This window comes from Apostichopus japonicus, chromosome 16 (assembly GCF_037975245.1).
Source record: "Apostichopus japonicus isolate 1M-3 chromosome 16, ASM3797524v1, whole genome shotgun sequence".
NCBI lineage: Eukaryota > Metazoa > Echinodermata > Holothuroidea > Aspidochirotida > Stichopodidae > Apostichopus > Apostichopus japonicus.
The window spans coordinates 8,797,999-8,823,916 of record NC_092576.1 but is presented as its reverse complement, the minus strand read 5'-3'; the positions used below and the strand labels follow the sequence as shown (position 1 = coordinate 8,823,916).

General features: G+C 38.7%; 1 protein-coding gene across 9 annotated transcripts in view; it reads left to right on the top strand.

The window, feature by feature from the left end:
- The window catches only part of LOC139982345 (MAM and LDL-receptor class A domain-containing protein 1-like), a 191,689-nt gene that overhangs the window by 27,338 nt on the left and 138,433 nt on the right, over positions 1-25,918 (top strand). For 8 of the 9 annotated variants that reach the window (XM_071995073.1, XM_071995072.1, XM_071995080.1 and 5 more), the window contains 28 exons: positions 453-740; positions 1,536-1,825; positions 2,003-2,113; positions 2,705-2,897; positions 3,204-3,461; positions 4,927-5,069; positions 5,851-6,061; positions 6,353-6,609; positions 7,213-7,380; positions 8,243-8,510; positions 9,908-10,024; positions 10,518-10,762; positions 11,423-11,525; positions 12,322-12,462; positions 13,539-13,795; positions 14,838-14,928; positions 15,099-15,236; positions 15,595-15,795; positions 16,220-16,375; positions 16,820-16,960; positions 17,534-17,662; positions 18,685-18,815; positions 19,592-19,697; positions 20,422-20,547; positions 21,347-21,603; positions 22,472-22,562; positions 23,779-23,916; positions 24,398-24,595. In XM_071995073.1, coding sequence (XP_071851174.1) covers positions 453-740; positions 1,536-1,825; positions 2,003-2,113; positions 2,705-2,897; positions 3,204-3,461; positions 4,927-5,069; positions 5,851-6,061; positions 6,353-6,609; positions 7,213-7,380; positions 8,243-8,510; positions 9,908-10,024; positions 10,518-10,762; positions 11,423-11,525; positions 12,322-12,462; positions 13,539-13,795; positions 14,838-14,928; positions 15,099-15,236; positions 15,595-15,795; positions 16,220-16,375; positions 16,820-16,960; positions 17,534-17,662; positions 18,685-18,815; positions 19,592-19,697; positions 20,422-20,547; positions 21,347-21,603; positions 22,472-22,562; positions 23,779-23,916; positions 24,398-24,595 — 4,953 coding nt within the window. Of the gene's footprint in view, positions 1-452; positions 741-1,535; positions 1,826-2,002; positions 2,114-2,704; positions 2,898-3,203; positions 3,462-4,926; positions 5,070-5,850; positions 6,062-6,352; positions 6,610-7,212; positions 7,381-8,242; positions 8,511-9,907; positions 10,025-10,517; positions 10,763-11,422; positions 11,526-12,321; positions 12,463-13,538; positions 13,796-14,837; positions 14,929-15,098; positions 15,237-15,594; positions 15,796-16,219; positions 16,376-16,819; positions 16,961-17,052; positions 17,081-17,533; positions 17,663-18,684; positions 18,816-19,591; positions 19,698-20,421; positions 20,548-21,346; positions 21,604-22,471; positions 22,563-23,778; positions 23,917-24,397; positions 24,596-25,918 lie in introns of all 9 variants that reach the window. The other variant, XM_071995074.1, reaches the window with a different exon arrangement.

Below are 25,918 nucleotides of genomic sequence, written 5' to 3'. Positions count from 1 at the left end.
AAATGAGAAAATTGTTATAAAAGTGCAAAGATAGCTTATTTAGCTGTTTTAATCTACAAGAACCATAGTATTTATAGGAGAAAAAAAAAATAGAGCCACCAAGCTGATATCAAAGATTGGAACACTAAATCATTCCCTGGGATATAGATGTTATAATTTTTTTTGTACAGAATTGTTTTCTGTGTCTACTTTCAGTACAGTTGGATGATTTTCTTGGTTAATCCCACCCCCTCGTCCATGCCCCCGCTCCTGTTTCCCTTCATTGTAACTCTTAGAAAAAGCCAAAGAAATATTTTGCACATAAAAGGAAGTTAATTTTTCTTGTTTTTGCCATCCACTCAAACTGGTAGCCACATTTTGCAACTATGCAATTGACGTATTTGAAATGTATTTAATATATTCCGTAACTTGATCGCATAAGAAAACTCCAAGTTTTAATTTTTTTCCCCCAGCTGGCTTGGGAGATATCTCATTTCAGGCATTTGTGACGGACGGTGTCTCACTGGGTCCCAGCATCCGGAGCCGACGTAACGTCAGACACGAGAGTGACATCTCCGTCCAGGCCGAAGAAGCGGATCAAGAGTTCTGGAGGTTTAACGAGCATTACGTCTTCCCGGATCCAGGAATCGGCAATTACATCACGCTATCGTTCACGGCCACCATCACCAGGCCTTACCTCCCTGGAGTTCTGGCAGTCGATGACATACTCTTCCTGCAAGACGATGGACCGATACAATTCTGTGAGTTTAAACCTAGTCCTTTTTTTGTGTCTGATTTAAAGGTAATGTCAAAATGGTCACTGGTTTGAATAATCCCTTTTTAGCCAAAACCTTTGTCTCCAGTTGTCCAAAAAATAAAATAAACGAAATGAAACAAAGTTAGGGAATTCCTCTGGATAGTGTTCGGATGTTAGCGGGATCCATTCTGAATGCAGACCAAAGAGGTTTACAAATAATGTCTTACGCCATGTCGGGTAGAAAGACGGAGTACTTTGAAAATTTGTTAACTGGAATATGAATTGAACGTGAGATAGAAGGAGTCCAGATATTGGGTTGAGTGACAGGTTGGTGTGGAGAATATTGCAGTGTTACTGATATTATGTGTTTTTTTGTTTTACTCTCTATTTTTGTTTTTTAAGTAATGAGTTTGGTCTTTTTCTCTGGTCTGTGTTGGTTTTTTTCAGTTGGCTGTAGTTTTGAAACTGACCTCTAACAAAGTTAAGAAACAAAGTTAGGGAATTCCTCTGGATAGTGTTCGGATGTTAGCGGGATCCATTCTGAATGCAGACCAAAGAGGTTTACAAATAATGTCTTACGCCATGTCGGGTAGAAAGACGGAGTACTTTGAAAATTTGTTAACTGGAATATGAATTGAACGTGAGATAGAAGGAGTCCAGATATTGGGTTGAGTGACAGGTTGGTGTGGAGAATATTGCAATGTTACTGATATTATGTGTTTTTTTGTTTTACTCTCTATTTTTGTTTTTTAAATAATGAGTTTGGTCTTTTTCTCTGGTCTGTGTTGGTCTTTTTCAGTTGGCTGTAGTTTTGAAACTGACCTCTGCAGCTGGTCAAACACACAGCATGGTGATGAATTTGATTGGTTGAGGCACAGTGGCTCAACAGGCTCTACACAGACTGGACCGCTGGTTGACCACACCCTAGGAACACCATCTGGTTGGTATCTCTACATTGAGGCTTCTGCAGGAGATGTAGGGTACAGGGCAAGACTGGAATCTTCTATGGTTGATAAGGCAGACACCATGACAGAGAAATGCTTTCAATTCTGGTATCACATGTATGGCAGCTCTGTAGGGACATTACAGGTGACCGGTTTATTGTCATCAATTTACATAATACAGGAATATCACATGTGCGACAGAGTTTATTGTGTTTTTGAAACGATTTGGAACCAATTTCACTTATTAAACAACAATGTCATGTAGCTACAATGAAAATCTAACATTTGAATGACACCATTTACTATTATTATTATTCTACAGGTCTTTTGGGAAACAGCCCTTCAGAGTAAGACAATATGGAGTCTGTCTGGTAACCAAGGTGACCAGTGGATATTTGCTGAAGCTTCTTACTTCCCTCCATCTGACTTTAGGGTAAAAAAATGTCTCCTACTACAATTTTCTCAAGAGTTTTAGTCGGCTGTTTCATTACTGGTTTGGTGTCAACAATAGCCTGCATGTTTACACTGTCATTCTAACTCATTGCATGGTGTATACATACCTATTACATGGCCATCAGCAAGGATTCAGATAATATGGTCAAAACACTTGTGTCACATGACCATCCTTTCCTTGCTTGATTTCCTCTTTACAAAATCAAGAGGCAACGGCTTCTCGCTCATCTTGGATCAGATGGAGGAGCGGAGGTTAACACTTTCTGAAATACATTTAACAATTATAAAAATAACAATCTCAAATAATAACAATATCATTTCGAAGAGCGAGAAATAAAAGTCTCTGTATGATTGACCTAAATTTATAAATCTACTTATTAAAGATGAACTAGTTTCATGTGAATATTTACACCATTTTTTGTGTATATACTCAGGCATGGTACCAAGACTGTTGGAGAGTTTAGGTTAAACCTTATTAGAAAAAAGAAACCAAGAAAATATAATATTGGGTACCTCCGGCACTCTCAACTTTTTAGTGTTAAATGTTTCTCTTTGTTTATCCGACTACCAGCTTGTCATTGAAGCCATCCGAGGTTCAGACCATGAGTCCGACATCTCTATCGATGATGTAGCCTACCAGGCTTCTTGCACACAGCCTACCCAGGCTGCTCCATTTGACTGCTTGGATGGGACCACCATCACCACTCTACAAGTCTGTGATTGGATTGAAGATTGTAGTAACGGTGAAGACGAGGCTAATTGCTGTAAGTATATTCAGTAATTCTTACCGTTAGCCGGTAAGCTAGGAGTAAACTTGACGAGAATGGAAAGGAACAGCAGAGCAGAGAATCTTCAAATTTCTGTTTTTATCCACCCCTCCTCTTTGCTTTCTGATGGTGATGGTAGCAGCCTCCTCTTTGTCCCAAAAATTTGACATGACATGGTGCCTTATAGAAAGGTGGTTTCTGGAAAGGGCTCCAAAGGTCATAAACAAGTATGATCGACTCTCACATATGACCAGGGTGTTCAATTCTTGACAACTTTGAACTGATTGTATTTTTATTCTTTAGTGGAAGCTGACTTTGATTCTGGACTTGGTGGCTACACCAGCCTGGACTATTACCTGTACCCCTGGGCCAATGTGACCAGTCCTAGAGCCTCTGGACCCCCTGCCGATGCCAGTAGTAATACCGATGGTGCTTACATGGTGGTAGATCTCACAAACCCCTTCCCCGCTGGCAGACCGGTCGCCGTCCTGGAAAGTGCGGAAATCCATCAGGTTTACGGACGATGTCAGCTAAGTGTCTGGTATTACTTGACGGGAGGCCGTGAGTATGATATGTTACAGGCTCTGAAGGTTATGCATGTGTATGTATTGTATGTGTTGTTTATATGTGTATGTATTTTAGATCCTCCTGCAAGCAGGAACTCGCGAAGAAGCCTCATTGGCTTATCAAAGCCGCAAGCTGACTGAAATCAGTCTCTAACATTCATATTTAACATCCATGGTTATGAATTGTCAATTGTCAACAACTCTGTAACTAGACGACATACATTAATCTTGGAGTGACTCGAACTCGGGACCTTATGATTGGAAGGCACCGGCGTTAACCACTGAGCTAAAACTCCTGTGTTGAGCTAACACTCAATGTTTGGACATTATTACAATGATATAACAGTCTGTTCAATAATAATATGCAATAAAACCTCTGTGATTGCAGTATTGGGATAACAAGAAAATAGGTTTATCAAACCTTGAGAATCGTTGGAGGAGATCGTAACATATAAACTTCTTGAGGATGATTTGAAGCTATCTTGCTTGTGAGTACAGTAGCTAGCTGATGACATAACATCAGACAACCCGCCCCCCCACCACCCGAAGAAAAAAAAAGTAAGAAAGAGTGTAATACTTATTGAAAAAGGTCCTCAGAGTAGAAAGATCCTACTGGATCGAAAAGTCAGGCCCTCTAGAATTATTTCCTATGATCGAAATTCACTTGGGAAAGGGTTGAAGGGTTGGGGGGGGAGGGAGGGGGAGGGCTTCAGGGCCATGTGTAATTTTACAGGGATGAGTTGTACATGGGCATGGAGTTGCCAGAACTAGTGAGCAATATTTTAACATCTGAGCATTGGTCCTGACTCATCCATCCTGCCAATTTCAAACCTATTTCAGAATATCTGTGTGTGTGGGGAAGATACATCGATGAAGATCTGTCTCTGAAGATAGATCCTCTTCTTATGAACACTCAGACCCTCTGTTTGTGTTCATAGTAAATAGATTATGCAGTTTTGGGTAACAGCTTTTTCATCAAGTTATCATATCAATGTCACTTAACATTGGAAATGGAAAAGTTAATCTTGGAAGGGGCAACATTCATTCAATTCTTCAAATCTCAAAAAATATACAGTATGTATTTTAGATCCTCCTGCAAGCAGGAACTCGTGAAGAAGCCTCATTGGCTTATCAAAGCTGCAAGTTGACCAAAGTCAGTCTCTTACATTCATATTTAATGTCCATGATTATGAATTGTCAACAACTCTGTAACTGGATGACATACATTAATCTTGGAGTGACTCAAACTCGGGACCTTATGATTGGAAGGCACCGTCCTTAACCACTGAGCTAACACTCCTAAGGAAAAAAGAGGTGACAGGAAAGTAGGGTATTAATTAATTAAATATTAATTTTTTTTTGTCAGGTTTGTAGATCTTAATACAAATTTGAAGAGAATTGTTTTCAATTTTGAACTTTATTGATTAAAGCGTGACCTTGATCCATTCTCTTATCCACAGGTGTACCAAAGTTGGTGGTGTACTACGTACCTACGGACTCACTCATGGAGAAGACCGTAGTGGCCAGAATCTGGTCAGGTAACCAGGGAGCTTTCTGGCAAGAAATTATTATTGACTTAAACAGAATTACCAGGTCTTTTAAGGTCAGATTTTATTGATGTCATGATATCATTTTTTTTTTATAAGTTTTCACTGAAATGATCTAAAATGATTAACAATATAAAAAGAGTTTAATGCTTACAGCAATTATCTTTTCTCTTCACCATTGGACAGACTTTTAACAGATAAACCTTAATCAAGTGTCTGACATTTTTTTTCTGAAAGACATTTGTCGGCCAGAATAGGATTTGAACCACCACCCTCTGGGTTACGTGCCCAGTGCTCTATCAACCAGCCCTTAGTACATAGCTATTAATAATAGCTATTTCTCTGGTCTCTTCCACTGTCTCAATATTTCCCAGACAGTTTTTTATTATTCATTTACTTATTTATGTTTATAACCTCACAGATCCATTTGATGACGATTCAACATTATTTAATAATCGTCTCTGACAAAAGTTTAATGCATCCGTAACAACATGTTTATTGAGGCCATCAAAGTCTTATGGGTTTTCCTCTTGAGTTTTGCATTACATCATAGAGGAATGACCTTGAAATTGGTCTGTGTTGTTTAGACTAGGTACTCCTGACCTGCAACATCCTGACCTTTGACTACTGACCTCTGACCTCCTGACCTGCTTGAAGTAATGATCCACAGATGTTAAAAGTGTCGTATCTCAAAAATTTAAAAGTGGCAAAGGAATACATCACCCTGGACTGATACTGGTGCTTGTTTTTCCATGATGTACAACACATCAAACTTAAGTTTATACCTTATAAAAGTGACCTAACAAAATTCGGAAAATCTTTTCCTTAAAACTTCAGATTCTCTTTGAAGGCGTACCGACGCTGAGCTTTGCAGAGTTCATAGCCATCGATCTGATAACTCTATCACCTGACAGTTGCGCTCCTCTGCCGAAGGAGACCAGCTGCGGAGACGGACAGTTCCGCTGCTCTAACGGGGCCTGCGTCTCGGAGGACGTTAAATGTGACTTCAGCGATGACTGTGGAGACTACTCTGATGAGCTTCAGTGCCGTGAGTCAAATTTGATTTAATTTGTCTTAATTAAGATTTAATTTAGATGACAAGTGCAAGTTATTTTTGTATTTTTATGTCTCATGTGTCAGCTTTGTCTTTTTATGTCTCATGTTAACTTTGTCTTTTTATGTCCCATGCCAACTTTGTCTTTCTATATCTCATGTGTGAACTTTGTAATATTATGTCTCATGTGTCAACTTTGTCTTTTATGTCTCATGTTAAATTTGTCTTTTTATGTGTCAGATGTCAACTTTGTCTTTAATATGTCTCATGACTTTTCCCCTCTAGCTGATGAAAAGCTACGTTGTAATTTTGAGTCTGGGCTCTGTAACTTTGCTCAAGATTGGAGACAGGACGATGTAGACTGGGTATGGACGTCTAGCAGTCTGTTTGGAAGCATCGATAACACCGTACCCACCAGGGATCATACTCGGAACGAGGCTGGCGGAATGTTCCTTCTGTTCGATCAGGCTCGCTCGGACATCCGTCAAGGTAAACAGGCCTGGATAACAAGCCAGGCACTGTACACTGGAGCAAACTGCAAGGTAAGAATAAGTGTTCACTTTGCTGAGATATATTAAATAAGAATTGAAATTTAGTGAATGAATACACCCTTTGTCTTACCCACTCAGATATTTCTCAAGGCAAGCAGGTAGCTGGTTAAAGAGATGTAACATTTCCAGTTAGATGTTATTTAGAATTTTCCTTTGGAGAGGTTATCTTACCTGACACTGTTTTTCTCTGTGGCAGGTCTGCTTCAATATTTATTAATTTGAAACGAAATGAATCTGCAAATATATTTTAACTGGATAGCATGAAAATCATAGCTACAAGTCATGTTTTTTTCTGTATCTCAATAAAAAAAAGTTAAAAAAAAGAGAAACCCCCCCCCAGGTATGCTGTGTGTTAGTAGAGTTATCACAGCACCATGAAAAATGTAGTCGTTGTCACCTGATGGTGATTGGAGGAAGAGTTGTTGCATGAATTGAAGTCCGGCGTCCCCCACCTCTCCTCACCCGCCCATGAAATTGGTGATGTTGACATATAAATCAAATTATTTGGAAGAAATTCTTACCAGGTAGGAAATGAAAAGAACCATATCCGACAATTTTAACTGAACAAATGCGGCTCTTGTGTCCATTCTTCAGATTAAGTTCTGGTACTACCTGTGGGGAAGCTATGTTGGATCTTTAAAATTAGCTCTCAGGCACGACGCCAGTCCACCGACAAACGTCCTCTTTGAAACCAACGGATCTCCGCAGTTTGATATCTGGCAGTATGGAGAACAGGATCTCTCTTGGACTGGAATAGGCCAGGTGAGCCTGCTGCTTCTACTGTCACAGTGGAGGGGTGGGGAGGGGTGCTGCAAAGGTGGTTATTGGTTGGTGGGGAGGTGAAGGAGGTCTGTGGTGGTAATGGTGGTGGCTGTTTGTCCATCATGTGTATAAATACCTGAGCAAAAAATATTAGTAGTTTACAATAAATATCGCTATAAATTTGTTACAACATTTGAAAGTATTTAATTTCAGTGCAGGTTTAGTCTGTTTTGGTCCATTAATGGACTAATTCATACATTGTTGAAACAAACTTACAAGTTTAGTAACAAAGAATGTTTTTCTCTGTTAATTGGAAATTGAAATACTTCACTTTTAGAGGAGTGCATGTTCTTAGCTGATTTGAGCATTTTGCCCTTTGAAGTGGTGAACTATGTGCATGATGAATAGCTTTGGTTTATAACTGTTGTCATGATATGGAAGTTTCATGTCATGATTTTGTGGGGGGGGGGGGGGGTGGAGGGTGGGGGTGATGATTTATCCTTCAAATGTTGTGTAGCAGTTTTGAAGCTTCCAACATTTGTCTCATATAATGTACTATGGTTCCTGTGTGCATAAACTGCTATACATCTTGAAACTTGTATAACAGTTTCATCATTTTGTGTAGCATTTTTCGATGCGATAACCGATAAACTATTCCCTGTATCGGTTTTTTTGCTTGTCCTCCAAGTAGTTTTAGATTCACTAGACAGTTTTAAGTAAACCTCTACACCTTGGTTGAACATCAATTAATGCTATTGAATGCATGTCTTTCTCATATTTTCACATGTATGCATTAATTATTGCATTAATTATTAATTAATTAATGTATGCATTAATTATTGTACATATCTTATCCTCTCAGCTGGTCTTCCAAGCCACTGGTACAAACGGCAATCCAGGAAGTATAGCCTTGGATGACATTGTAATAACAGAAGGCTGTACTTACACTGATGATCCACTCCCAGGATTCACTACCCCTGCTCCTACCTCCCCTGGGCCTACCACTCCCCTGCAGTGCAACCCCTCCTGGTACATTTGTGAGAATGATGCGGACGTCTGTGTCACACCCGATCAGATGTGTGACTTCTTTCCAAACTGTCTCACTGGCTCTGATGATGAGGGATTGTGTGGTAAGTTTAACCTTTGACATTTTGGTGGACTTCCCACAGATGGGTCACCTTTGAACTCTAATGAAATTGCTATCATGGTATTTTGACCTTTGACCTGACAGATGTCAATCCCATGGTAATATTTTATGATGAATTGCAAAGTAACTATTTGTCATTTGAACATCACTGGGTTAAACATAGTTTATTAAACTTTGCAGTGTATAACTCTCATCAGTATTATATAAAGGAACATTAATCAACTGATGATGGGCATATCTACTTCACCAATGGCATATCCTGACTTATCTCTGGCATAAGAAACACCAGGAAAGGGTGAGGGGATGAAGAAATTCAGGCAGGGGAGGGATGCAGGCCAGGGATGGGAAGGGTTGAGGAAGGTTACTGAAAAGAGGGATTGGAGGGATGGGGAGGGATGAGGGAGGCCAGGGATGGGGAGGGGTGGGGAGGGGTGAGGAATGTCAGGGAGGGGAGAGATGAGGGAGGCCAGGGATGGGAAGTGTTGAGGAAGGTTACTGAAAAGAGGGATTGGAGGGATGGGGAGGGATGAGGGAGGCCAGGGATGGGGAGGGGTGGGGAGGGGTGAGGAATGTCAGGGAGGGGAGAGATGAGGGAGGCCAGGGATGGGGAGGGATGACTGAGGCCAGGGATGGGGAGGGGTGGGGAGGGGTGAGGAATGTCAGGGAGGGGAGAGATGAGGGAGGCCAGGGATGGGGAGGGATGACTGAGGCCAGGGATGGGGAGGGGTGGGGAGGGGTGAGGAATGTCAGGGAGGGGAGAGATGAGGGAGGCCAGGGATGGGAAGTGTTGAGGAAGGTTACTGAAAAGAGGGATTGGAGGGATGGGGAGGGATGAGGGAGGCCAGGGATGGGGAGGGGTGGGGAGGGGTGAGGAATGTCAGGGAGGGGAGAGATGAGGGAGGCCAGGGATGGGGAGGGATGAGGGAGGTCAGGGATGGGGAGGGATGACTGAGGCCAGGGATGGGGAGGGGTGGGGAGGGATGGGGGAGGGATGAGGAATGTCAGGGATGGGAGAGGTGAGAAAGGCCAGGGATGGGAAGGGATGAGGTATGTCAAGGAAGGGGAGAGAGATGAGGAATTTAAAGAGACCAGGGAATGAGTGAGGTTAGGGAGTGTTCAGGGAGGGAAAGAGATTGGTGAGGGAAGGTGGAAGGTGACTTTGGTAAAGGTTTCATTCAATTGGAGGATGGTGTATTTGTCTTCTAGTTATTTTAGCAGTTTAGCCATTTTGTGTTGTTAGCCTCTTGGCTAACATCTTTGAATGGCATTGTAATGTATGATAAGGAACTTAGTATCACTTATCAAGATAAATTGTAATTCATACATTGGTTCTGTGTATATAGACTCGAATAATGTGATTTTTTTAATCATATGTTGCAGGTGAGTGTGAGTTTGACGATGGTCTGTGTGGAATGGTTTCCGTCCAAGGATGGACAACCGTCCAAGCCGGACGCTATCCGGGTTATCCAGACACAGATGGACAACAGAAATCAGCAGGTATGTGTCATTTCAATGATACGAATGAAAGTTATCTGTGTTTAATAATGAGGGTCTTTGTGGTATGATCTCTTTATGAGAAGGACAGCAACCAGGCTTAGCTGGACATAAATAGTGATCAGGTAAGTATGATTATGTGGCGCCTCAAGACAGATTAAATTTGTGGAATAACAATTTCTAATTAGTTAAATTGACTCTCTCATATCCCAATGCAAAATCATACTTGGAAGAGGTAGAATAATCTAGTTCTTAACACAGTTAAACTAGAAAGAGAAGAAAAGAAAAATGCAGAAAAATTCTACTGGATTAAAAAAAATATGCAACGATGTGTGATGAAATTGACCTTTGAATAGTAACTGTAAGATTTGGTGAAGAGATAAATTGAAATTTACCTTTTTTCATCTCATGTGATCTACTTCCCATTTAATCTTTTTAATCATTTTAATCCTTGCCTTTTAATCTTTTTAATCCTTTCTTTATAATCATTCCCCAGGTTACTATGCTGCTAGCTTCAACTCCTATAATTCAATGAAGACCCCGTACTTGGGCCCTTCAGGGTCCCTCTGTCAGTTAGAGTTTTATTACTACATGAATGGTGATGCCGGGACCATCCATGTCTACCTACAAGTACTGGGAGGACAGTTCTCTCAGATCTTCAGGGAAGACATTGACCAGACAGATCCAGGTACTTGGACTCTGAAGACGATCACCATCGGAGCAGTAAACGCCAGATTCCAAGTAAGTCGAACCAGACTGATTACAAAATATTCCACTTTAGTGAAGCAGGTTACTTTTACAACCAGATGTGTACAGCTTATTCTGACCTAGGCTTATGTTTGACCCTGGTTCCCCCTGAGGTCTGGTAATTAGAACTCCAAACGATAGGTAGTTAGGATTTATACTTGCGACAAAACCAGGCTATTAGAACAAATCTGCAGGAAGCAGGTCTGGTAGCAAAGCAAACTGCTACTATGTCAAAGGTTAATGAAGAAAGTGACTGTATTTAACATTTCTTGTTTATTTTTTGGGCCGATACTGATAAATTTTGGTAATTTAAGTACAGAAACAAAGCTTTTTCAATAACCAATAGCTAAAGAAGGTAACCTCTTTACCTTCGATTTACCACATAAAGTAAGAATAAAATATAACATGAACCAAAATATGATTGTCCCAGTGTACAGAGAGTGACCTGCATCTTTATAACTTATATTTTGGGGCCAATTACGATGTTAGTTAATAATTTAGTTAAATTTGTCTAGTTTATTTGTTAGTTTTGTTTTGTTTATTTTAGGGGGTTTATTTTTATTTATTTTTGTTTTGTGTAATTTGTGTATTTTGTTTTTATTTTTTATTTTTTTGTTTTGTTTATTTGTTTTCATACTTTTTTTATCAAAACAGCTTGAGTTCAGAAGTCAGAGGTTTTCAACTTCAGAGTTCAACGCTGCCATCGATAGTATCACCTATCTAAACTGTGACCCTCAATCATCTTTACCTTCCTCTGGTATTATTATTATAATATCTATTAAAATCTTTGTAATATTTACAAAACTTGAGCAACAAAATCTCCAGACAGTTATAGGGAAAAGCTACAGCACGGCATCATGACAAATAGAACGCCGATTTGAAATGGGTCTGTTAGCCAAATTTCATGGCGGCATCTTAACTTGGAATGAAGGTTGAGTTGGTTCCCACCTCCATCCATACTTATCTAACTGCATAACTGCTGTTAGAAGAGGTATTTTGCAGGTGATGAGAAATAACTGTATCCATCTCTAAAGAATTTTACAAGAAAAGAATTTTACAAAATCAATCCCCTAATAGAAGCAGAGGTGCTCAAATATGTGGCCTGTGGGTCAAATACAACCAGCAAAAGGTTTCACTCTGGCCTGCGAAAAATAAATAAAACATACAATCTTGCACACATGTAGGTTATGAGGACCTCTATAATTATCGGGTGTGAACGCCCAACCAACCTACCTGCACATAGCTCAATAAAGGTATAAGGAAATGTTTGATTCCATCTGGCACCTTTGCTTTAAAAACTGTTTTTTTTTTTTTGTGGCTTTTACAGTTATTAATTAAGAACCTCTGCCCTACAGAAACCTATCACCAATATTGCAAGAAAAATGTTACCGCCATTAGCTTATGATTTGTTTCTCTTTAAAAGTTGTGTACACTATATTAAACAATGAAGTTGTGGAAGCATTGTAAGGATAAAGTATGCATTTGTTTTCTTGTACATATTTTGTATTTAATCTAATCATTTTTGCTGTTTTGATGGCTTTGTCTCTTTTCAGATGCTAATTGCACATTTGAGACGGACTTGTGTGGATACTATCAGCTTAAGGGACCAGACGATGATTTTGATTGGACGAGATCTCAATGGAACACAGTAACTTCCTTTACTGGACCTATGTTTGACCACACCACTGGTCAAGGTAATAATGAACAGATGAAATACTTCAGTGACTAATTTCACACAAATGCAGACTTCATTAGGATTCTGTGTTTTTTAACCACAACATGATTTTAAAGAAAAAAGACCAGATTGGTACCTCTGTTAATTTTCAAGATTCCCCCAGATATTGATAAATTGTGAAATAGACAATGGCTGTTGCTGAAAGTAATACATTGTAGGGGTGGACAGATGGTAATCTGATGGTCCCTTAGCAAAGCATGGCATTAGCCATTCCCACCTACCCTCACCAGTAGAATAGCTGATGATAAAACTTTGAAGGGGATCTGTGACCCTGCCTCAAGAAAAACCTTTGGAGAAACAGTCTTAAATTGAAAAGATCAATATGTTTTAGAACAATTATCAACAAATTTTAAACCCAAAATGCACTAAATATTGTAGGAATCTACATAAGCTGCAGTGGCCCACCCTCCCCTCCACCTCCCCTCCCCCACCCTCCCATTACACCTCCCCTACTCCCCTCCTCCAATTGAATGCTCTTCCATCCCAGGCACTGTCTCATAGCCCCACTGGTCAATCTCAACCCCTGGTTGTGGGTGCACAGTCTTTTAAAGTGAATTTAGGGCATGTTTGCGGTGCTACCATCTGAAGTCATCTTGTGTGACTGTTACATCAGGAATATTGTCTTGTATGAATACATTAGGTTTCAGCTGTTGGGTTTGATCCTACAATGGCCAGACAGGACGTTAAGGTCTACAGTTTCTTCAACGAGTCACCAAGTATGAGGTTTAGTTTGGTTCCGATAGACCAAGCTAGACCTGTTTCCGCTCTACTGTTTATCAAACGCCGAGCATCATCAAGTAGCAGCCTTGTTATTAGTAGGTCAGGGTTCGTCTCTTTATATATCATATAATGCACAAGAAGGTATTGCCATACTAATCTACCCCCTGATTTTAATGAGGGAAAATATTTAGAAAGAATAGCAAAAATCTTGAACATTGATTATCAAAGCCTGGAATCCAACATAATTGACCTGAATTTGAAATTAATCGAGGGAGAGTCTGAAAACCTTTTTTTTGCTTTATTCTATCGTGGTAGGATTCTACGTCTTCATCGAATCATCTGGACGATCTCTCGGGGACAAGGCCCGACTGGCTTTACATCCTCAGAAACCGACCGATGCCAGTGGGATCTGCGTAACCTTCTGGTATCACATGTATGGAGATAGCGTCGGCGCCCTCAATGTGTACCTCAAAGTCGGCTCTGCCGAGACGCTTCTCTTCACGAAGCATCAGAGTCAGGGAAATCTCTGGCGGAAAGCTCAGCTACCTCTACAGAGCAACGATGGCTGGCAGGTGAGCTTGAAGAATCAAATTAATACCCAAAAGAGAAATATAGTGAAATTAATACCCAAACAGAAATATGATCAAATTAATACCCAAAACAGAAATATAATCAAATTAATACCCAAAACAGAAATATAATCAAATTAATACCCAAAACAGAAATAAAATCAAATTAAATACCCAAAACAGAAATATGTGTTTGTAGGCTTGGAAGGAGTATCCATTACACTGTAATTGTTTGGTTAATACCAAACAGAAGTTAACAGGATTCTATAGTGATTCTCTGCATGCATTCTGTTAAGCTTCTTGGAAAAATAATATTTCTTGAACAATTTTAATTGTTCTTTTAAAGTTCTGTTTAACTTCTCAGTCAGTTTTCTGTCGTTCTTTCAGTCACAAAGAAAATGGTTCGAAAAAAACTCAGGATGATTATGATCACGAAGAAGTGGTTATTAAGTTTTAGGTAAAGTGAGTGTGAATATAGAATTGACTGATTAAAACAACGTTTGGTGCAAAATAACATGACAAAAACAAACAAAAATTCAATTCTTCGATAAATTCTTTGAATCATTTTGAAAATGTATGCTACCATAATACCCGGTCAAACAAACATCTGTTAGTTACGATATATAGATTTTCAGAGTTAAAATGTGGAGATGTGACCAGAACTTCATCAAACTCATCACCTATGTTTTAACAAGAAATTGACAATTTCAAAGCTCAAGTCGGTGATATTCGTACGGAAAGAGATTCCTATTCTCTGTGTGTGATTAATGTAGAATAGGTCGGAATGGAAGTTGTGAAGTAAAAAATATGAATTATTCTCCAGCTCTGGCTGGTGATACAGGTTCAAAGAGAGAGAGTCCAACTTTGTGTAATATTGATGTAGAAAATGACGGAATGAAATTTTGAATAAAAAATACATAAACTTATTTTAAATTTGAAACAGTTCTTTTAATAATTTCAGTCTTCAAAATACTTGAGTTCTTTTTGCAAGTGTATCATCATAATTTTATTCATTAATTATGATTCGTTAATTATTATTCATTAGCTGGTGTTTGAAGGAGTGAGAGGCAAATCTTTCACGGGTGACATAGCTCTCGATGACATCATACTCTTTCCAGAAGTCTGTCCTGCTTCACGTAAGTTTGAAGTCAAGAACTGATTTTTAACCGGTTTTATTAATTTATCTTGAGTAGCTGGGGTTGTTTGTAGGAGTTAGAGACAAGGGCCTGCAGAGGTAACATTGCTTCATAATAATATATTTATTAATTTCATTTAATTTCATTTTTAATGTTGGTTTTTCCACCAGGGGAGTGTCATTTTGAGTTTGGTTTCTGTCTGTGGAGTCAGGATGGATCAGATGATTTTGATTGGTCCCTCGGTAGTGATGGGACCATCTCAGACGGTACCGGACCACCTGTTGATAACACCAGGGGCACCGAGACAGGTATTGGATGATTATTACACTTCTCTTCCTCAGTGTGATCTCATATAATCTCTCTCAGTTCAGACAAATTATAAGTCTCTGCAACAGTTGATTGTTTTGCTATTAATTATTGAAATAAAAGTTGTATTTATAAAAGTAGGAAGACTGTGAAGAAAAATTCCACAGAAGCAGAACTTAAAATAATCTATTGAAGGAAGGAATGAAAATAGAAGTCAGGCTATCAATGATGGGTTTGATGGGTGCATTGTGACCCTCCGACATTTCTACCACTGATAGGGGTAAGATAGGGGGTATGGGGTTAGGTATAATGGTATGTATTTTAGTGTAGTGTCGCAGTGTCTAGTTTTCTTTCTCGTAGGTATCTATGCGTATGTTCACACCAATTCTGGTCGCTATCCCGGGGAAGTGAGCAGATTGCTGAGTCCCACCTATTCAGAGACGGTCGCCGAGTGTTTGTCCTTCTATTACATCGTTGCCGGTGACAACGTGGGTTCTCTCAACGTAGAGAGCTACAACATTGTCACCGCTACATATTCCGGTCCTCTCTTACGTATCGCAGGTGAGGACATGATGGGTGCAGGGGAGAGGAGTGGGTGATGGAAGATTCTCATTGCGGGATGAGAACCTCAAGTTTGCTCTCTAGTCAATTAGTTCAAGTAGCTTTAAGAGGACAGTCGAAAAGCAACATTTTTAATATTTAACCGATGAAAGTGTAACATAATTATATTCTAAGCATCCTGGGGAACTTGCATTCAATTTTGGCTTAAGCTTTAAGAGGACAGTCGAAAGCAACATTTTTAATATTTGGCTGATGAAAGTGTAACATAATTATATTCTGAGCATCCTGGTGAATTTGCATTCAATTCCTGCATATTGTTGAGATAACATCATTTGAAATTGACATGTTTTGTAATAAAAGTGAACTTTGAAGCGAACACTTACGAACTGCGAACTAATTCTAACTCATCCATTGTGTTCTACAGGCAGCGACGAGACCGTCTGGAGGAAGGCTTTGGTAACGGTGTCGTCTGATCACCCCTACAGGATCGTAATCGAGGCTCTGTTGGGAACGGAACACTCTACTGGTACCATGGCGATAGACGATGTAGATATACAAGATGGGTCATGTCCGAGACTAGGTAAGCTAAACATTAATCCAAAAATAGACAGTTTATATGGATCTAGGACCTTAGAATGAATCAATTAGTTACATCGTGTTTGATATTTAGAGGTACTACTCTCTGGTCAACTTTCATTTTGGAATAATGTAGAAAACGTTGAAATTGTTTAACAGACATGTTTGAACATTTTCACCTTATTCAAGTGACACCCCTGTCAGTTGTAAAACTTAAACTTAAAAATAAATGAAAAAATCCATAAAAAGATTAAAAACTTAGCAGCCAAAAGGGAAAATAGTTCTAAAATAAAGGAAATAATAATTATTGTTGACAGCCCTCAACTATACAGTAACGAGGGATGGGGAGGTGTGTGGGAGAGGGTGATTAGGGGGTGTGCTGTTCTATTTTTAATATCTAGACCTAGTTAATGGATCTTCTACTGACTTATTGTTTTTTAATCTGCAGGTTTCTGTGATTTTGAAGATGACCTTTGTACCTGGATCAATGAAGATGGAGGTGATGACCACGACTGGTACATTGATACAGCGGGGACTAGCAGTGCTAACACTGGACCACAGGTGGATCACACATTAGGAACAAATCTAGGTAAGTTACATGACTGTATTAAAGGGGAGAGGGGGGGGTGGTGATCCTGTGATTGGCTCATTGATACTAGCAGTGCTAACACTGGACCACAGGTGGATCACACATTAGGGACAAATCTAGGTAAGTTACATGACTGTATTAAAGGGGAGAGAGGGGGGGGGGTGGTGATCCTGTGATTGGCTCATTGATACTAGCAGTGCTAACACTGGACCACAGGTGGATCACACAGGGACATATCTAGGAAAGTTACATGACTGTATTAAAGGGGAGGGGGGGTGGTGATCCTGTGATTGGCTCATTGATACTAGCAGTGCTAACACTGGACCACAGGTGGATCACACAGGGACAAATCTAGGTAAAGTAACATGACTGTTGAAATGTTGGGGAAGGGGGGGGGGTGATCCTGTGATTGACTCATTGATAAAGCAGGAACCAACAGCGCTAACACTGGACCACAGGTGGACCACACATTAGGGACAAATCTAGGTAGGTAACATGACTGTGTTGAAGGGCTGTATTACATAATGGGGATGCATTTCCTTGGTGATCTGTCTACATATTTGATCCATCCAGGTCACTACCTCTACTTTGAAGCATCATTTGGTCAGCAGGGAGACAATGCATGGTTAGTCAGTCAGTACATCCCAGCTACTGATGGTAATTTCAACTGCCTGGCATTCTGGTATCACATGTTTGGAGAAAGTAAGTATGATTTCAATCTTCATAGCAAGCTACTTCCTCGTTGTCTGGGAATAATATTGTTAATACCAAATGGCATCCTGTCTTGTCTCAAACTCGACAAACTCTCGAATGTAAGACAGAGTGACCTGTTCTGTCCTAGCCAATAATTATCCTCGTCTTCATTTAGAACTTCTTTCCGATTTCCCAGTGAGTCATCTGTGCTTGCTTGAGTTGCTCATATAATAAACATTGACTATTAATGGTAGACCTCATTAACAGTTGTTTGATGCTGAAGCCATTTGTTGTGTATGAATGGGTATGTTCAACTTAATATAATTGGATCATGTGTGTTTATTGAATGCTAATATATAGCTGCATGGTACCTTGATTATATCTCAGTAAGTTGTTACTGCTGATAAATGTGGCATCTGAACTTTAGTAACCTTTGGCTATATTTTACGTTAGGATTGAACCTTGACCTCTGAAACTGTAGAAGTCTTGGGAACGGTTGGGGAGGATGTGATGCCCCCTCCCTAAAGGCCCGGTCACACTTCAGCGATATTTTATCGGAATACGGTCCGATTTTTCCGATTTTAGGCCGAAGAGTGAGGTTTGTGGTAGTGAATGTAATGAATGCAGTGGAATATTCGAATACCTACTCCAAATCTGAGGGGTTCTGGAACGGACTACATTCTGAAGTGACGTCACATCGAAAAACGATAAAAATCGGAAGAGAAATTGGATAGCTATCCGATAAAAGGAAAGGGAGTCAATATCAAAAGTTAGGAGAGGGCTATTCCACTTCGGAATGGCTCAACAGATAGCAAATCAGGTCCTTTATCACTGTGGCTAGAAGACCCGAACGAAAAACTGGCTGTTTCGATTCCTCCGGGAAAATCGGATAGTATTCCGATAAAAAATCGGTATAGTGTGACCTGGCCTTAATAGTTTTCACAGAACTGTGTTTCACAATAGCGTCACTAGGTGATAATTCAAGTCTTCACTTTGAATGTTGGTGTAACTCCTTATTTTATCATTCACAGCTATTGGAGACTTGACGATTTATATTCGACCTGAAGGTCAGAACATGACAGAAGTGTGGAAGGAATCTGGAGACCATGGCGATGTATGGATACAGGGACTGGCAAACTTGTATAGTGATATACAGTATCAGGTGAGTACAATACCTCCATATGATCAGACAAACCTATACAGCAGTGTACTGAAGTATCAGGTGAGAGCAATACCTCCATATGATCAGACAAACTTGTATAGTGATATACAGTATCAGGTGGGAACAAACAATTCCTTAATATGATCAGGCAAACCTTTATAGGGATAAAGAGTATCATGTGAGAACAAGACCTCCATATGATCAGGCAAACCTATATAGCAGTGTACAGTGTCAGGTGAGAACAATAAAGTGAGAAAAGCCACAGTAATTGAAGGTATCATGTGAGTCTACTATCGTAATGAGTTGTAGGGCCACAGTGGCAAGCACCCCTCTTAATTAGCAATATACACTATCAATGATGATCAGTATCATAAAGAACCAGGAGGCCACTGTGGCAGGCAGACACTTGTCTGTAATTAACATTATCAGCTGGGGCCAGTATTACCATGGGGGGGTCTATGGCCACAGTGGCTGTTCAAACTGCTAAAGCAATGCACATTGTCAGCTGAGGCTATCAGTCCCTGCAGGGGCAAGACACTGCTTACTATCAGTATATTTGTACCATGAGATGAGACTGAAAAATGTCATATTGCAAAATTCCTGGATTCAAACCGACCTATTGGTGATTCTCCTCTTCTGTTTCCGTTGTTTTTTATATTCTTTGTATAACGATGTGATTCTTGCTAGATCTTATCGGCAATTACGTAGGCCATATGACTGTGATGAGTCTTATACATGGTAATCAGTGTCCTTGAATGTTTATTTGACATTTTTAGCTGGTGATTGAAGCCGTGAAGGGAGAGGCTGCCAGCGGTGATATTGCTCTTGATGATCTGGATATTGAGTTACAGGTCTGTCAAGGACAGATTGGAGGCAAATCAAGTAAGTTAAGAATAATATGTCAGTTCAAATAAAACAGAAAGAGGTATTGATATTAATATATCAGTTTCAGTTTATTTTCTCCACATCACCTCAGTGAGGTATAAGAGACCTTAACACAGTACATTTCAATAACAATCCAGAGATTAACAAAATGACAAATAATATATAACTTAAGAGCATAGGGAGTAAGAAGAAAAGAGAAAAGAATGGCACACGATTCTATCAACGATTTGTGCTGAATAGTTTGAGAGGATAGAGAGAGAGCGGGGGGGGGGGGGGGGTTGGGAGGGGACTTTGAAAAGTCTAAAATTGAGCCATGTAAGTCTATATGTTAATAATTTATATTTACATCATTTGTGGCCTTTTCACTGTAAGCTTCTTCTCTAGTTAGCATTTATACTCGCATATTGAATTAAAAAAATGGATGTGTAAAAGTAAGTTGGCCTGACGTTTCGATCCTAGCAGGATCTTCTTCAGAGGCTAAATGACAAGTTACAGTAACAGAGGGGACAAAAACACGCACAGGATACAGACAGGTTAATGAGCACGGTGAACACAATGAGATAGAAAAAATTAAACCGTAACTTTTGATGCCCAACATCCTTGACATGAAAACAAATATCTGTCCTGTCAGGATTAAAAACCAAACAGCTTTCAAAAAGTCTATGTCTACAACTTTTTGATCAAAGTTACTTATTTGATTTGCCCTCTTTTGATATTTTAGATTTGGACTGCACATTTGAAGGAGATCTCTGTTTCTATACACAAGATCCCAGCGGTACGGCAGACTGGGAAATTGGAATTAATTCCGATCAGTTTGGTCCAACCAACGATCACACTTCTGGAGATGGTAGGTTCACAAATGAATTATTAATTTTGATCTTTGTCTGAAGGAAGATAAAGGGAAATGGAAAAGTACAAATACCAAGTAGTGATGTGATTACATAAGTATCTCAAAAAGTTAAACAAAAGTGGCCGGGTACAGATACAGGGAAATGGAAAGAACTGATTTCTCTCAAGTAGATGGTAGATCCAGAATTCAGAGTTTGAGTTTGATTTATTTCCACATAATATTAATACAATGGTGAATAGTTAATATATAAGGAGGTGGAGGAGGACTGAAGAAGCAGAGCTTTTATGAGCAGTCGAAAAGAAAAAAGAACAAAGAAAAATGAAAGAAGACAAAGGATGAGGAAGAAAAAAAGAAAGTAAAAGAACAATAAAGAGAAGACAAAGGAAACTTCCTTTTGTGATATGAATATTCAGTGAAAACAATGCCCTGCTTGAAACTGGTGCAATGACGACAGCTACATTTCAGTGGGACAGGTGTTTTCTAAAAGCTAGCTATGAATATTATTAAAATTATATTCAATAGCTAAAAACATCCATTTACCTTGTGGTACCAAAATACAGTAACTGTTAGCTTTGTATATCGTGAAAGTAATTCTTCCACTGCCATTGGAGAAATGCTCAAAGCTGTCTTCTAAACTTTAAAGTCTTGTAACAAAATTTTATTTTATTTCATTTTGTTATTTTCTTTGATCAGAATGGACAAGGAAAGAAAAACGTCACAAACTGATGTATTTAAGGAAAACAAATATTCTTTTTGTAAGAACTTTAAGTTTTCTTCATTGGTTTCTCAATTACAGGATCTTACTTATACTTGAATATGAGTGTGCCTCATACCAATGGGGACAGGGCTATCATAACCAGCCCCCTCCAGACCCCCTACCAAGAGGGAAGGTGTCTGACATTTTGGTATTATGTGGTGGGTATCAAGGTGGATAGTTTGGCTGTCTACGTACAGGAAGGAGAAGACCGGAGGTTGGTGTTCACCAAGATCGGCGATCAGGGAGACGAGTGGATACGAGCGGAGAAGACGATAAAAACATCTATACCTTGGACGGTGGGTGACCAGTTTGTATTGAACAAATATGGCCATTAGAATTAATTGGAGATAAGGTTCAATGAAAAATTATTATCTTTTAAAGTTAATCTGAGGTAAAGTTCGTTTTACTCTGGCTTGACTTGGCTAAAACATTTTAAAGTTCTCTGAGATTAGAATCACATAATATTTTGACTGTTATATCAACATAAGTAATAACTTAGTTAATAATTCATAATCTATTGTAAAATCTCAGTATGTTGCAAAGGGCTATAGCGTTGGCTAAACACTTTTAAAGTTCTGTGAGTATAGATTCTAATAATATTTTGTTGTTATATAAACATAAGTAATAACTTGCAATCATGATTTTAATAGTTCATAATCTATTGACTAATCTTAGTATGTTACAAAGGGCTATAGAGTTGGCTAAACACTTAAAGTTTTCTGAGTATAGATTATAATAATATTTTGATTTGTTATTCAGCAGGAGTAATAAATTGCAATCATGACTTTAAGGTTCATTATCTATTGACCAATCTCTGTATGTTACAAAGGGCTGTACAGTTGACTAACACCTTTTTAAAGTTCTCTTAGTATAGAACCTAATAATATTTTGATTCAGTTTCATCAGCAGAAGTAATAGTTTTTATTAATGTTACAGCCTCTTGCTTTATTGACCAATCTCTTTATGTTGCAAAGGGCTAGAGTTGTGATTTTTACATCATGTGATAGCTGAAACAGAGTCCCAAACTGAGATTTTACTATGTTATGTGATATCAAACAATATCTCCTAGGGGTCTGCAAACCAGTTTATATGAACACTTGTTAGGTCTTCTCTACTCTGCATAAATGGTAACTATGGTAATAAATCTTTCTTTCATCCATTCAGCTGTCCTTTGAGGGTCGTTTCCTTGGCAACGATTATGGGAGCATTGCTTTAGATGATCTTGTTGTTCTTACCAGCAAGTGTCAAGCTTCAAGTGAGGATAAATTTTGACACATTAAATAAAGTAAAATTGTAAAATGTAACATACACACCTCTCTTGTATGAACATCTTGATTCTCTGGGTACCTCTGTTCTGATAGTCGTAATCATGACTTGTGGAGTATGGGTGACTAGGAACTAGGTTGAAACATTAAATATACTTAATAAATCATTTATATTAGGTAGGTAGTAAGCTATTGAAGCACTGTGTAAACATCAGAAACACAATAAAGGGACATGTTAAGTTATAGGAACCATCGATACATAAACTTTAATTTCAACCAATAAAATAATTTAAAAAAATAAGACAATTATTCCAAAAAATTTGACCAAACTAAATCTCAACAGAAAACATAAACTAGACAACTTGTTAGATGCAAAATGAACACGTGCTCTGGAATAATAAGCTAACCAAACAAACTAACCAAATCTATTAATTGCAATATTAGCACTTGGCTGGTTTGGTCATATAAAGCTTCCGTAGTTTTTGCATAGGATATCAAATCTACTGGGGCAGATGACCGATGCAACACCACAGACATAGACTAGACTAGAATGGGATTGTTGGAAGTAGTCACTGAACAATATCCACAACTGAGGAAATTAATGTATCCCATATATTTGCATTCATTAATTAAGCAATCTGCTATTTATTAATTAGTTAATCTGCTATTTATTAATTAGATAATGTGCTATTTATTATTTAGTTAATATGCTATTTATTAATTAGGTAATCTGCTATTTATTAATGAGGCAATCTGCTATTTATTAATTAGGTAATCTGCTATTTATTAATTAGGTAATCTGCTATTTTTAATTAGGTAATCTGCTAATTATTAATTAGGTAATCTGCTATATATTAATTAGGTAACCTGCTATTTATTGATTAGGTCATCTGCTATTTTTTAATTAGTTAATCTGCTATTTATTAATTAAGCTATCTGCTATTTATTAATTAGTTAATCTGCTATTTATTGATTAGGTAATATGCTATTGATTAATTAGGTAATCTGCTATTTATTGATTAGTTAATCTGCTGTTTATAAATTAGGTATCCTGCTATTTATTAGTTAGGTTATCTGCTATTTATTAATTTGGTAATTTGCTATTTATTAATTAGGTAATCTGCTATTTATTAATAAGGTAATCTGCTATCTGTGAATTAGGTAATCTGCTATTTGAAACCATAATGTTAACTTTCGTCTTTGCAGGGGAGTGTGACTTTGAAGGAGGCTTTTGCAGTTGGACCCAGGACCAGGATGATCAACTGGACTGGTCATTAAACAAGGGCCCAACCACATCTCAGAGGACTGGACCTAGTATTGACCACTCTACAGGGACAGCAGAAGGTAACTGTCACGTACATGGCAGTCTCCCGTTCCAATAAATTTACTAATTTTAAACTGCTAGTTTTAGTCGTGTGAAATGCTTTCTCCATCAGTATCTTAATTCATCATGTTTCTTCATAGGATAGAACCCGTCGAAGCCCTCAACTACGCAAGTTATAATGGTGATGTATTGGTGTGATTTTAACATGTCGTTTGCCAGCATCAACGAGTTCGGCAGATGACAGTCCTGACCATGAAATAATATTGTCGACCCATCGAAGACGAGGTCTGCCAGGGCCCCGACGAGTACCGGCAGGAAGACCACCAATCGCAGCACGTGCAAAGCCACCCTGTCTTGCCGCATGTCCAAGCCACATGGTTTTCCTACAAATGATGTTGTTGGATGAGAAACACCACCGACCGCCAATCATCTCATGCAGCCTTTCGTTTAAAACATGGTCTTGCCACCTGTCAACATGTTTTTTTCTTTTATTCTCATCAGGCTATTATGCTTACCTAGAGAGCACTTATGGTGCCAATGGTGACACGGCTAGATTGTGGAGTCCCGTCTACCCGTATACAGATGGGGATTGCTTCACCATGTGGTATCACATGTACGGGGAAACCGCTAGAACGCTGAACGTCTACGTGTATGATCTGGTAACGGAAGAGTTAGGAAGTCCCATCTTCTCAAGAACTGGTAGGTGAATCCTTGTAGCTGATACCGATTCTAGTCAGAAGTTTGTTACTTTTGTGAACAACGTGGAATTCCTTAGAACTTGTTTTTAGTAGCGACTTATTGCTGTCTTTTCTATGCAGATTGACTTCGACAATTATTGAATCTATTTCTGTGTGCATTTTTTGAATTTGGATTGTCCATTTGAGTTGTCCATTGAAAGGTTTTTTTTTCCGACAAGAAATCAACGAGGAATGTAATTTGGCATTTAATTATTATAAAGCCATTAAACATTGTAACCACATGGCACAAGGCAATGATAAAAGGCCAGTTATAATATAATGCAAAACATGATAGGCTTTATGCAGCTGGTTAAGTTTCAACTCATGCAAACTATACTGACATCTAGCTAATAGGATCAATATTCATGAAGTTAACATTCTGTTCTGTGTTAAAATTGTCTGTATAATAGTGTTTTGTTTTGAAATTTACTGTGATGTGTTGTTATATGTTGTGTTTTTGTTGTGGTCGTTGTTATTGTTGAGATGTTCTATGAAATTGCAAAAGTTCTGTGTTGGGAGGTAAATTTCTGTGTTGTGATAACATTTACTTTGTTGTTCTATATTATGTCATTTTGTGTTGTGATGCTTTGTGTTCTGTGTTGCGATGTTTTGCGTTGAGATGGTCTGTTTCATGTGTTGTGATGTTGTGTTGAAATGGGTTTGTGTTGTAATGTTGTGTGTTGTGAGGTTCTGTATGTTAAACTATTTGCTGTGATGTTCTGTGTTATGTCATTCTGTCTTGTTTTGTTTGCATTCTGTGTTGTGATGTTTTGCATTCTGTGTTGTTATGTTTTGCATTCTGTGTTGTGATGTTTTGCATTCTGTGTTGTGATGTGATGCATTCTGTGTTGTGATGTTTTGCATTCTGTGTTGTGATGTTCTTTGTTCTGTGTTGTGATGTTTTGTATTCTGTGTTGTGATGTTTTTGTGTTCTGTGTTGTGATGTTTTGTATTCTGTGTTGTGATGCTCTGCATTGTGTGTTGTGATGTTTTTTGTTCTGAGTTGTGATGTTTTGCATTCTGTGTTGTGATGTTTTGTGTTCTGAGTTGTGATGTTTTGCATTCTGTGTTGTGATGTGTTGTGTTCTGAGTTGTGATGTTTTGCATTCTGTGTTGTGATGTTTTGTGATCTGTCTTGTGATGTTTTGCATTCTGTGTTGTGATGTTTTGTGTTCTGAGTTGTGATGTTTTGCATTCTGTGTTGTGATGTTTTGTGATCTGAGTTGTGATGTTTTGCATTCTGTGTTGTGATGTTTTGTGATCTGTCTTGTGATGTTTTGCATTC